The sequence below is a fragment of the Bombus vosnesenskii genome, unplaced genomic scaffold, assembly GCF_011952255.1.
Source record: "Bombus vosnesenskii isolate JDL3184/JDL3185 unplaced genomic scaffold, Bvos_JDL3184-5_v1.1 scf7180000013302, whole genome shotgun sequence".
Classification (NCBI taxonomy): domain Eukaryota; kingdom Metazoa; phylum Arthropoda; class Insecta; order Hymenoptera; family Apidae; genus Bombus; species Bombus vosnesenskii.
Window position 1 is genome coordinate 438,471 of NW_022882951.1, and position 14,700 is coordinate 453,170.

The 14,700-nt window shown below is 28.4% G+C and overlaps 1 protein-coding gene across 7 annotated transcripts; it reads left to right on the top strand.

Moving 5' to 3' along the window:
* Positions 1-473: 473 nt before the first annotated feature.
* Positions 474-14,504, top strand: LOC117234072 (aldehyde dehydrogenase, dimeric NADP-preferring). Of its 7 annotated transcripts, none has more exons than XM_033494935.1 (13): positions 479-554; positions 3,324-3,453; positions 9,568-9,602; positions 9,724-9,867; positions 9,936-10,031; positions 10,121-10,342; positions 10,446-10,609; positions 10,739-10,969; positions 11,059-11,256; positions 12,302-12,417; positions 13,136-13,271; positions 13,362-13,515; positions 14,009-14,504. In XM_033494935.1, exons 1-13 carry the CDS (start codon positions 528-530, stop codon positions 14,027-14,029), a joined length of 1,674 nt encoding a protein of 557 aa, XP_033350826.1. In that variant the 5' UTR covers positions 479-527; the 3' UTR covers positions 14,030-14,504. The 7 variants fall into 7 exon arrangements, with proteins under 7 accessions (XP_033350829.1, XP_033350824.1, XP_033350826.1 ...); XM_033494934.1 differs by lacking the exon at positions 12,302-12,417 and adding an exon at positions 11,465-11,580 and having other exon boundaries at positions 490-554; XM_033494938.1 differs by lacking the exons at positions 13,362-13,515; positions 14,009-14,504 and adding an exon at positions 11,465-11,580 and having other exon boundaries at positions 474-554; positions 13,136-13,217.
* The last annotated feature ends 196 nt before the right edge of the window (positions 14,505-14,700 follow it).

Sequence of the window (14,700 nt, forward strand, 5' to 3'; positions counted from 1 at the left end):
TACATTTCTTAATTTTGCAGCTTAAAATGTCGGCAAGAGCATCTTAAAGTATTTTCTTATTCGAATAATGTCAAATAACTCACACCTGAATACTATTAATGCAAATTCATTCGCATATTATTTAGTTTAAATATTATTCTACTCCAAGAATTCACAAATTTTACTTCATTGTTATCTTACTATTATCTATTATCGAAACCGAATGAAGCTTGTTAACGTTTAACGATGAAAATATCGATCCAAATACTCGGACGATAATCGCCGATACGGCGTTTGTATGCAAATAAGCACGACCTCGACTTTTTAAATTCAGCGTAATGTTTCTAATGAAGTTCCAGTTCCCACCAGTCGTTCTATCATTATAGAAATCGACATTCAGTCCTTGATTTTCATCGATTACGTTTGAACGATCGATCGCGCGACGATTTTCCCCACAGTACCTCAGCAATAATCATCGCATGTTTGTTGGAAAAGTGTACTGGAAAATTACTTGCAACGCGTAAGCTTCCCGTAATAAACCGTGAAATATGACTGATCAACAAAAATCAGCTATGGTGAGTACAATATTCGCATAGTATGGATTCAAACCTTATGATATTTTCTTCTTTCGTTCAGGAATTCGCTAACAATCCACCTTATCAGTTAATTTTTAATAAATATGATAAAGTCGATCGATCACGCTACCTTTTTCTTTATAAGACAAATCTGAATAATTGAAAACGACGATTTATCATCATCGTCACGTTACATAAACAATAAAAAAAAATGTGGCGATATTGGTAAATAAGGAAAAAGTCGTGTTATTCAAAATAAAATATTGAGTGCAAATATAATCTATATCTATGATTAAAAAAGAGAAGCTTCTTGAATTTTTATGAAAAACGCGGCAAGAAAATTTGTTCAGGGTCAAATCGAAAAGAATTAATAACACGATATTCTGATTTAACGAAACCGGCAAGTCATCGCATTTGAAAAGGTAAAGTTAAAATAGAATGAGTTGTTCTGGTCATTATATTCTTCAAAACTCGTGTATGTTTCGATCACAAGAGATCGCTTTGTCAAGAAAAAAAGGACCTTCGTTCAATGACATTTACTTAGATAGTTTGCATATGTTAATTCGTTTCTCTACCAATGAATCTCATATTCCTAACAAAATTAGTGGCATTGTCAATTGCATCTTCCGTTCGCATAATGTCGTATAACTTCGATTTAGATGAGAAGGACAGTTATTAATAACAAAATTGAAAATAGTTGATAATCGGAGAATACAAGGAAATAATAAAACGTTTAAATTGAAGTGTTGTGACAAGGAAAGGGAATTTGTCGAGAAAGCAAAAATAACTTGGTGTGATAAACATATCGAAGGAAATAATTTAAAGAAGAAACAGTGATGAACTGCGGAAGATAAAAGATTTTTATGAAAATGAGAGAAAAATCTGAAATGAAACGGAAACGTTTCAGATTCTTTTAAAATTAAGAATAAAATATCTTCATGAATTTAATTATTTTTGCTACAAAATTACAAACAACGTTTTAATAATAGCGTTTAAGTCAGAGGAATATAAATTATAAATGATGAATGTTGAATATTAAATTTTGACTCTATTAATAAATTATATTATTTCAGCAATAACTTAATTGGCTATTGTAAGTTGGCATAGTAAGTTGGTAAGGAAGTCATTAAGCTTGAATGAAATATAATGGATAGAATATTATTAGAACAAAATATTAAAATAACATATAGTTCAATTCCCGTCTGCTATTTATTATAATTAAATACATGTATATACAATATATTGAAATGTATGGAATTTGTATTTTAACAGCACTGTTTTATTTGTGCTTAAATTTCTACGATACGGCAAATCAATATACCTGCTTTTGAGCAAAGCATTCGTTTCAGAGAAAGGAAAAGTAAAAGTAGGCTGGTCACGTGGGTATTTCTTAGCACTTTCGTACAAATTATTTATATCGAATTGTTTATATCGGTTATTTTAAGACGTTTCGTATCTGGAACTGTTCCACATTTCTTCGTTTTCTTTATTTTTCTTTATTTTTTATTTCCATGTATCTTCACCTTTTTAATACAAAGTAGAAAAAAAGAACAAATTACTCTTAAAACTATATATAATTGCATGCTTAACAAATATTGTAGTACCCTAAAAACAATGCGAAACTTCGAGAAGAAGAAAAACACTCAATGCGATACAAAACGATCAAAGACAAACAAAAATTTAGATAGCAATTATCGTAAATTCCTCGTCTTCGACCTCTCATGTTCGTATAGCTAATTCTTTCCTTATGTTCCGAACATCATTCTCAAATGGAATTGCCATCGTGAAAATTTCACCGTTAGAACCACTAATCCTTTTACGTTATTTTCTATCGCGGTAACCGTTCGAAAAGGATACTTCTCCATTCAGTCGTGATACAGCTGTATGAAAGGCAACCTCGTCTTTTCGACATTCGTAACATGACTAGTTAAAGATCTTGGAGGCGCGATTATTTCGTAAGTGCTTTTGCAATTAATTACGTCTGTGTTACGCTTTAAGAAGTATTTCCTACTACTGATAACCACTTGATTTCATCGTTGGAAAAATTTCGCGTTAATTTAACTGACAATAAAGATCAGTTACATAAACTTGAATTTAGTTTGAAGCAATTAATGTTTCGAACAATTATTGAGTCGTGTGTTTATGTACATATGAACAAGAATCATATATGTATACATAGTGATTTATAAAAGTGTTTGAACGTTTACAGAAACCTTTTATGTGAATATACCATGTGTGTTAATAGGAAACATTTTTCAATTTCATTAACACTGTAATGACTATTCTGATCAGATTGGTGAGATCGAAAATAAAACTGAAAATTTGCAACTTCAAAAAATTCGTTCACGAGATAAAAGAAAACGACCGTTAAAACGATCAAAATTACCGTGCGTATTAATAACGATGGATTAACTACATTTCCTACGCACCAGATGACGAAATTGTAATACTTCGTGCCGTTCTTAAGCCTCAGATAAAATATTTTTCTTCTATGAGATATTAATCACTTGGGATTATCTCGAGTGACTATATAATTTGAATACTCTGATTCATACATTCATACATTCTGATACAAAATAAACAGTACGCAACTAAGTTCTCAATTATTGTTAACAATAAGATTTATCGATCGTTAGGTCTCTTATTTACGATAATGTTACGAACCTTAAATAATATAAAAATATCGAAACTTATCAATTTAAATAATAGATGTTTGGTTCTGTGATATGTAAACTTCGCTGATATGCTAATTGATACGGTTATTTTCAGGGAGAAGTGGTGCTTGAAATGAGTGATACAAATGGAGAACCAATTCGTCCCAAGTCACAGAATATAACGCCAGTCGTAGAAGAGCACCGGATCGATATAGAGTCAGAATTACCAGACGACGACAAGTCCAGTGAGTAATCTCGATTAACATTATTATTATTAATCTTTCATTCCTCGTTCTTCGTATCTTCATCCATATAATATATAATAATATATAGTAATAAATAAATATAATAATCGAGATGATTAATGATATGGTTTTACGAAGGCTTTAAAAAGATCCAACGATGATAAATCGATAAACTTGAAAGTGATTATTTTTGAGACCACGAAGTGAAATTTAATAAATGTGAATATATAATTCATTGTCTTTGGTTCCACGTTGCATTAAATTATAAGAAAATTCTTCATTGTATTATTTAATGAATAATTATTACGATGTTTCGACTTTTGGACGTCGATCGAGTAAGATTAATCTGTCTATGACGAATAAAATATAGTTAATGAAAATAAACTTGTTTAACAGTATTTCTTACGCGGAGCAATTTAATTGTAGTTATAATTATCATATACTGGAGGCCAGTATAAAATTACTTCTTATATATATTATATAATGGGAATACTTATTCCTTTATCTCTTTTATTTAATGGGCCCTAGAGAAAAATGGTGTAAGCAACAAAATCTTTAATTTTGCATTAGACAAAACTGTGAATAAAGCTAAATTTCAATATTTCTATAAGGAAAAACAATCGGTATGCTTCCAACATTGAAACATTTAGACTTTTCTATAATTATTATTTCTTTTAGTATAAGAAAGAGAAATCTCAAAGAAATATTAATTCCAATTTTTATTCTATTATAATTTCGATTCATACCTGTAATAGTTAAAAAATAAATTCGCAACAGAATTGTCAAAATAATATAAATAAGCTCAGAATAAATAGGAATCTTCGTGCATCGTTTTTCTTTCTGCTTTCTTCAATGAAGTTTGCTTACGTGTCAATCCAATACATTTGTGCAAGAGACGACAGGAGCGATGTCATTTCTATAAAACACGGTGCTGAGTTTCAACAGTTCCAACACTTCGAGGACGTATAAATTATTCTGTAAATCACTGATCCACGCTAAACACATATCTATCTTTAAACTTTCTTGACTGTCCATCTGTATGATTTTCGAACCAGCTGAAACTTGCCACAGCTCTCTTATTAAGCAACGCATCATTACGTAGTAACGTAAAGCCGTAATACGTGAAGCTATGAAATGCAGAACTTGTTTCGATTTTTATAATATACTGTACTAAATTGTGCTAGTGGTTTTAGATATCGGTAATGGGATAAATTTTGCAGAAAAGAGCTACCTACACAGAGCCAAAAAAAAAAAAAAAAAAAAAACGAAACTTAAATATAAATGTATTTCGTCTACTAAATATTATAACAAATACTCTACTATGGGTATCTTACAAATTTTTTAATATTCTACGCATTCTGTGCACCTTTGAACTTTTAACTTTCTCATAAATGTCCAACTCCAAGAGTCCTATACCATCCATTAAGATCCTAACATATTAAGTGCAGTAGATAAGGAGGGAAATTTAAGTAAGGATAACGTAATTAAAAAATATAACGTCGATCTCAGAAATTTGTTTACTTCGTCTCTAAGCAGCGGTAAACGCCAAGCTTTGTTATTATTAACTACAAACTCTAGATCTTTGATCGAATTTTTATCATAAATCTCCTCTATTATATATCTTTTAACAATTTCAAAAATTCGATCAAAAATCTAGTCTTATCGAAAGTTAAGAATTGCTACTCCCGCGAATTCATTAAAAATCGTCATGTTTCAAAATTTTACTTGGCATTTTGAATTTTAAGAATCGACGAATATATATTCAGAATATTTTATCTCCGAATACCATCGGGCTTTTTCGCAGGCGCGAGTATCAAGGCGCTATGAGAAGGTATAAAAGCGCTTGAAAACTTGTTCCAGTAGATTTGTTGCACAATTACGTTCATAGATCTGTCAGCGATAGAACCTAATCATTTGTGCGCGGTCACTCCAGTGATCATCTAAACATTGAAGAAAATATATAAGATAAGAGAAGTTCTATTAAAGTTAGTTCTATTAAAGTGCGTATACCTAACGATAGTACACAAGTAACAGTGTTTCATAAATATATTTGCAACTGAAAGGTGAGCGGCAGAGAACCATTTTTTAAACTTTAGAACAATAGGAATTCTATCATAGATATAAAATGATTAAGCAATGAATAAATATTGCAAATTTGTTTATTCGAATTCCTTGTTCAAATAATTGAACGTTGAAAGTAATCACCTTCTTCACATTTTTATGCTATTTGAAAAATTATCTGTCTTACATATATTCATACTAAGAGTGTATTATGAGTTTTTAAAGACTAGTTATCTTGCATGAGTTGGAAATACGTTGACGTTTTATTTATTTTCTTCCTGTACGTAGCGTATTACGCAAGAACTTTTAACAAATCAAACACTTGTAGTATTGCTCTATTATCTCAATATATGAAAATGCTAGTAAGCTAGACGTATCTGCTTATTTATGTATACAGTATTGAACATAAGTATTGGCACGCCTACAGGCGGAATAATCTTTTTTAAATTCTACCAAGCAACTTGGGTTTCTTTGAGAAGTTAGAGTTAAAAGGATTAGTTTATTAAATGATATGCAACGAAAAATGCGTAGAAAAAATTACAATTGGTTGAAACCATGATGGAAATAATAAAGGTCCTTTTCTATAATTTTTTTATCTGAACTTAGAACGAACATTTGAAAAATACTATATTTATATAATATTTATATTGTATATATATAATACAAATACTATATTTATATAATTGTTATAAATTACAAACGGTTTTCATCAATGGAAAATCTCAGTTTCCCACGATTTTCTGCCTGTAACTATAATAAATCTAAAGATTTGTACATTTTTTGATGCCTGTAACTTGTTATTGCATCAACCGAATTCAATAATATTTTCATTATAGGTTCAGATAAAAAAGTTGTAAAAAACAACCTTTATTTTACCGATCAATTACAATTGTCTTAAAATTTAAGAATAAAACTTTTCCTTCTCTCTACTTTTTCTCAACTCTTTAATAAACTAATTTTTCTAATTTCTCAAAAAGATTCAAATCGTTTAGTCCAATCTTAAAAAAGTTTTAAAAGTTGTACCGACACTTATGCTTGGTATTGTATATGCATTAAATGATAATTGTGTTAAAATTTCATATTCCTGCGTAATTATCGGACTTTTTGTGCCTTCAAGGAAAAAAGCGATACAGATCGTCGCAGATCGAAGAATAGGATAGCAATAAAATATGAGCTGTGTAAAAATTACGGTGGAACCGTCAGTAAAGTTTTACAATAATGTTAATGGTATGAATTTTATGAAAAAATATGATGCACCGTAGTATGTTCTGGCGCACATCTTTCTTTTTGTTGTTTTATGTTTTTTTACTGACCTGTCACAAAATTTGAATTTCGCGCGCGAGCGATCGCAAGAAAACGCGCTTATAATTCTGTTCAGCTATATACTTCGATAATTCTGTCGTAACTACTTAAATTTATCGTACAATAGCATAAAACAATATATTTGCTATATTCATCGCTCACGTATATTGAAAACAAATTGGCGATGACTAAAATTAAGATCTACCTTCGATTAACAGAAATCTGAAAGTAAAGTTAGGAAATTCTTATTTATTCATTCATTCAAAGAGTGAAAATTGCATTTTTAGTCAGCTTAATAATAAAGTCAAATTCCTAAGTTTTCGATAAAACAAATATCAATTGAGATTGGGTTAATAAACATACAGTAAAATTAACCTTTACTCAGAATTTCAAGATTAAAATTTGTTACATCATATTATATTTATCGTAATGTCCAAGCTTATGAAAGTAATCATAAATCTCAATTAAACCGTTCTTTTAAAACATGATGCTGACATTCCATTGACTCTCAGATTGACTTTATTTACAACGTAAAAAATAGAAAATTATTTTTTACATGAAATACAAGACAAGGCATCTAACTTCATAATTTCGAATTACTCGAAAATTACTTACTGTACGAAGAAATGTTTCAAATAAAAGTTCAGTAACGAAAGTACATGATTTGATACTGTAATTTATTTTTCGACAAATGGACGCGGAAAATTATTCTTCGAAATATAATTTCATTTAAAAGACAACCTCACTTTGACACCATTCAGCTTTTGAAAGATTTCTTCATACAGTAAGTAATGTTTTACTTGCTTTTTATCTGATTGCAAAGTGTAAATTAATTTTTATTTGTATTCTATTGTAAATTAAATCACTACAAAAGATAATAATTAGTTTTCAAAAGAACTGTCCTTAATAAACAGAACATTTCTCCAAGCAAAATTTATCTTTTCTGAATCGGTAAAACAGTAACAATAATGTGATAAAAGTGCGACAAATATGACTGTATTCCTAGAATGTATTCTGACAACTATGGACCTTCCTCAGAAAATCTCAAATCTACTTCCGTTAACTTCTTTTGCGTTTATCATTCCACGCGATAACAAAGACGATCATATTACACATTCATAAAAATAAAAATAATTTTAATAATACTGTATTTAAACAAACTCTTTTGTTTAAAAAATTATAATAAATGTATTTATGTAGAAATTATACTAAAAGATAGGAGAATAATTTTTACTTAATAAAATCCCATATTTTAAAATGTTCTAGAACGTAATGTAATATGTAAATGAATATTTATATGAGAATGTAATAAAAGAGGTAGATATTTTTATTTCTGATGACTACCAATTTCGGTGACTGAATCGAATTTCTGCATTCACTGCTAAAAACTGTAGAGGGCATACCAAAGCAATCCCAGAACCTCTGCTTCACACGATCGGTATTTCAGAATATATAACATAAAATGAGATAAAAGCACTCCTACAGTATTAAATCTATCCTGTATTTCGTCCATGATTATTCTTTCCTCATTGCTTCACACAAAAACAAACGTGCTTGTTCAAAATTAAGTTTATTTTTATTCATCAGAGGACAAGTATATATGTACGTATATCTACATATATGATAAAAATAATTTTAAATTCTTTCAATTTTAATTTTTTACTATTTTTAAAACATGTTCAGTTCTAATTATATTAGTAATTTTTTATTGTATTAATTTTTAATTAATAATAAGTATTTATACGGAGATTCGGCACAATCAAATAACATTAATTATATTAGAAATATTTGTTCTGTACTTTATTGTTGAAGATTTTTATCTATGCAATATGACGTTTTATTGTAAATCCACGTGTCTAAAATGTGTACAGAAAGATAGATATCATTACTTCCAAGAATTGATTCATGGTTTCACTTGCATAATTTAACATTTTATGATTCAATAAACTACGACTGTTGAAGCATAAACATACTTCCATCCTCACCTTCTATATAGTAATATGCAATAAATATTTTTGATAATATTGAGATTTATTATAATTTTTTATCATAGATATTAAATAGCATAAGAACTAAAAATATTATACACAAGTTAAGAATATTAAATAAGTCTATTAGCGTATATGACGAATATTTTTTATTTCCGTACAAGTGTGTAATGCGCTATACGTATCTAAGTTTTATTTGTCGACGCTGATATCTTAATATGTATTCAAAGATGGAATTGCTTCTATCCTGTATTATTATAATACAGACATATCTGATTTATAGTCAAACTATAATCTCGAACCATTTATTATTCGAATGAATACGTTCTGTTTCACGTATTTTAAAATTTTTTAATTATACTGTTTCTTTAACTGTTTTTTAATTTAACTGTTTCACATAATCATATTTTTAAGCTGGTTTTATGTACATCAAATTTTGGATGTTATAAATAATAATAATAATATGGAATTGTGTTGCAGTATATATGAGAAATATTCAAATAATAATTCTTTTAATATATTACTGTACTATAATATACTTACAGAAATAAAATAATTTAAATATATCCTTCATTATTTACATTTATGAAAATATAAAAGTTTATTTTATATTTATGCATCATAATTTCTGCTATATTATAAATAATATTATATCATATATATTACAATATTTATTATTATATTATAATAAGAGATGTACATAGTAACTATTATTATTATAAATATTATATATTATATAGTCATTTATTTCTTCTGATTCTAGCACAAACTAAGAGGAAAATGACGGATTATGCAAATGTAAGTACACTGATTTGTTATTCTATTTCACAGAATAAAAAATTTATGTATCAAATTTTCCAGAAAAATATAAAAATAAAAAATTTCTTATTATGTACTTAAATCTACAATTTTTTTGTAGCTTGTTGAACGCACACGAAATGTATTTCTTAGTGGGAAAACAAGACCACTAGAATGGAGATTAAAACAATTAAAACAAGCACAACTTATGATGAAAGAATGCGAACAAGAAATTGCATCTGCTCTTGCTAGTGATCTGCACAAAGTTTGTATAATAACTATCCATTATATTTTACGTTCTGGTTCATAAATAATGGATTTCTTCCTTTGTAGTCTAAATTTGAATCTCTTACAACAGAAGTAATATTTACAGAAGGAGAAATCAAAGATTTGCTTACACATCTCAAGGAATGGTCAGCTGATGAAAAAGTATCTTCGATATTTTGTAACTTTTTATGCGAATCTAACTATCTTATTTAAATGGATAAATATATAATTCAACTATTTGTATCTTTTAGCCTCCAAAGGCAATAGTCAACATATTGGACAAGGTTGAAATTAAAAAAGATCCGTTTGGTGTGGTTCTTGTTATAGGACCATGGAATTATCCTTTCCAGCTATGTGTAGTTCCTTTAATGGGTGCAATAGCTGCTGGTAACTGTGTTATTCTTAAACCATCAGAAATATCCTCTGCCACATCAAAAGTTCTTGCAAAAATTATTCCAAAATATTTAGATCAAGTATGTACTCCAAATGAATTCTAATAGGAAAATGATTCTGAAATAATCAAAAAAAGATATAAGCATTTCTCACTATGTCGTAAAATAATATTGCACGTTCTAGGAATGTATTCATGTAGTGCTAGGAGGTGTTCCTGAAACAACAGAACTACTTAAACACAGATTCGATTACATCTTTTATACAGGTTCAACTACAGTTGGAAAAATTATTCGCGATGCGGCGAATAAATTCTTAACGCCAGTGACATTAGAACTAGGTGGTAAAAGGTATATTCATTAATATACTCTCAGTATACTATAGCATAGTACAGTATATAATTAATTAATGTATATTTATTACTTTTATTTTCTACACTTCATAATATAAAAGTGATAAATAAATGCATTAATTTACAGCCCTGTATATATAGATAATACGGCGAATTTAGAGGTAAGCGTGAAAAGAATACTTTGGGGCAAGTGTGTTAATGGTGGACAAACATGTATTGCACCTGATTACGTACTGTGTACTGAGGAAATTCAAAATAAATTCATAAAAAAGGCAAAGGAGGTTCTCAAAGAATGGTATGGTGATAATCCCAAAGAAAGTCCAGATTTAACACGTATAATTAACGAACAACATTATAAGTAAGATTTTTATTATTTTATATATATATATATATATCTCCTATAATTTCACATTATATTGCATTCTATGAAATCTCATATTTTTACAGACGTCTCGTAAAATACTTAAATAATGGCAAAGTAGCACTTGGAGGTGATTGTGATTCTAATGAAAAATATATCTCGCCAACTATACTCGTTGATGTCAAGCCTACAGATCCTGTCATGCAAGATGAAATATTCGGTCCAATATTACCATTTGTAAACATAAATAACGCTTACGAAGCAATTAACTTCATAAATAGTCGGTGAGTTCTTTACAAATAAATCTTTTCAATAATAAACATGCACAAAAATGTTCTACTAATAAAAATGCACAGAAATATTTTTTAATGTTTATAAACTTCTAAAATTATATGCACACTGAAGATTTATTCAATTTCATAAATTTCGTTAAAATATTTTATAAAGCAAATAACAAGAAATAATATATGGCAATTAATTCTTTACGTCTAGAGAAACCCCACTCGTACTATATATTTTTTCCAAGGACAGGAAAGTTCAAGATTTATTAATAACTCAAACTCGTAGTGGAAATGTAGGAGTAAATGACACGATAATGCAATATTGTGGTGAGTTAGGATATTAAGTGAAGAATGGTAGACTTTTTGCTAGTATATGGAATGAAGCTGTAAAATTTGTTTCAGTCCTTACAAATCTTTATTTTATCTAATATGTATTTATATTGGGGTTTTCTGTTGTGGTTATCGTCAAACATTGGTAATCGTCAAATATTAGGGATGGTATAGGTATATTTTTACGCATATTGGAGCCTTTTTAGATATTAATAGAATACCTGTTGAATAGAATACCTAGTATATATTGTTCATTGTATATGTTCCATCCATACCGCTTTTCAAAATGGTGAAGGCATAAGATCCATAATCCCATATGAATATTTCATATTACCTAGTAAACCAAGGTGAAAGTTTCTTTGTCCTAATTTTATAAATATTAATTGCATTAAAAACGATTATCCACTCATATATTTCTCCTATGTTATTTGTTAAATTCTAATTAAATTACACTTAGATTCTCTGTATATTTGAAATTTTTTGTAAATAACATCTTTGAAATTGCATTCCATGATAGTACACATATAATATTGGTAATAGTAATTGTGAAATTCTTACTATACTTTAATCTTTATAATTCTTTGTAATTCGCTACAACCACTTGTAGTAAACTTGCACTTGTAAATATAATACAAGGATTCAAATAGTTTGAATTCCCTACAGATCTTCAATTACAATTTCACTTGCTAATTCGTAAATTGTGACATATTCTATACAGGGAGAAGCCATTATCATTATACATATTTAGTACTGAAGAGAAGACTGTATCGATATTTCTTGAAAATACAAGCAGCGGTAGTGTTTGTGTTAATGATGTAATAATGCATGTCGCAGGTATCTTGATACAAATATACATCTAGATATTTTTGTGTAATGTTTACACTTATGCATGTTTGCATGTATTGTTTTATGTTTGCGTATATTCGATAATTCCACAAAAATCGGGACTCAGGTGTTGCAATTATGCATTGGTAAAAACGACTCCATTCGTCGAAATTGAAAGCTCAGATGTCTCCGATATAGAAAAGGACAACACAAGTGAAAGAGAAAGAGGGACTGAGAGTCAAAACGTTCGGCAATATATAAAACATAAAAGATCCGTGATAAGCTAAGACCTTTTTTAACCAAAAAAATCAAACTTTCTGGAGAAAAATCAAAGATCTGGAAAATATGATAGTAAATGTTTAATTTAAAAAAGATTAAAAATAAAAAAGTTTTACTTCTGGATTGGATTCTAAATATATTGTCTCAGTGATATTTGACATTCAATCATTACACTACTCGACCGCCACGGGCCGTCGACTTCTCAGTGCATCAAGGGACCTCGCTCCCGTAGTAGGAATGACGACTGTGCAATTATGTAAAAAATCTTTTTATGCAATTATCGAATATTTCCTGTATATATATATACATATATATACATATATACATACACACACAATAATTTTATATTGTACATATGTTTGTACTTTGTGTATATAATATCATAATATATTATGATATATTTTATATTTAATATTTAATGTATGAACATTAAATATCTGTCTTTCAGTTGACACTTTACCGTTTGGTGGTGTTGGTAATTCTGGTATGGGAGCCTACCATGGAAGATATACATATGATACTTTCGTGCACAAAAAAGGCTGCCTTATTAAAAATTTTAATAAGTTAGGAGAAACATTGGCATCGTAAGCAGCATTCTATAAAATTATATTGTACATAATCTAGCATAGGAATAAATTTGTAGAGAAATAACTATTGCTTGTAATTTATTGCAGATGCCGTTATCCGCCATATTCCGACAAGAAGTTGACTTTCATAGAATTTTTATTGGCAAAACGCCCTGATATACCGGGAATTAAATACGTTCCACATCTTTTAGCATTCGGTTTGGGAATTCTTGTCACATATGGTATTTCAACTGCTTTAAAGGTATATAAACCGAAGCGTATTTAGTGCACATATTAATCTATATTCGTAACAATTTGAACTATTATACAACACCGCACGAAATATTCGCCGCACAATGTATGCAAACTTTATAGTCGTAGAATTAATTTGTGGAAACTTAAATGTTGTAAATGGCTGAATGTTCCATTTTCATTCTAACTCAAGTGATTTACTATTGAAAACTTATGACCTTAAAGAATAGTTTATGTTTGAAATGATTTATGATAGTTAAATTTCAAAATCACATTTCGTTAAATTTTTATACATGTTTTTTTTATATGCTTCCATATAAAAATGTTTATTATGATCTATAATTAAAACGCCGCGAAACAACACGCACATTTAACGAATATTATCATTTATTATGTTAACACAACTACTGACGGCTCAATAAAGGCAATAAGTGTTGCTATATAAATCACCATTATTTTGTTCTTTCCTAATAATTAACTAACATACGAAAATACTTTTTCAGGTTCAAGAAGAAAATTATTAATGGACTTCTCACAATACTGTTACAAAAACTTGTTGTCAATTACAAATTTCAGAACGTTATTTACGTATAATTTTTACCTATTCGTATTCTAAATTCGTACGTGTTTGCAACGAGTAAGAGAACTTTTAAATATTAAAATAAAAATCAAATACATTTCTGCAAAAATTTAGCTTTAGAGCTTATATACTTACACACGTATAAAATTTTAATAATTGCTATTTTAATATTATTAATACTGTACAAGTTACTAGAAGATAAATTAGCACAAAAATTGTTCTTAAAGAAATCGTGTTTTTATGACATAATTCTTTCTTAAATATTTTATAGATAACTTGAGCTTCCACAATAACACATTGTATTTTTTAAAGATTACAGTAAGGTTTATCAGTATATAAATTTGCCATAGTGTATATAGAATGTATAATGTGCAAAAATGTTGCCATAATGTTAAATAAATATATAAAAACCCCTACCATTTCACTATTTTTATTAGAATTATATATAATCCGATAAATAATAAATGTACTGTTTATAACATAACAATACATATGAATATATATTGCAAATAAAGTACACATAAAATAGTTAGCATGTAATAAGTATTTAATACGTATCGAGATAATATAAAAAATTTAATCTTTTTTTAAGAAAAAATACTTTTTACTAATTTC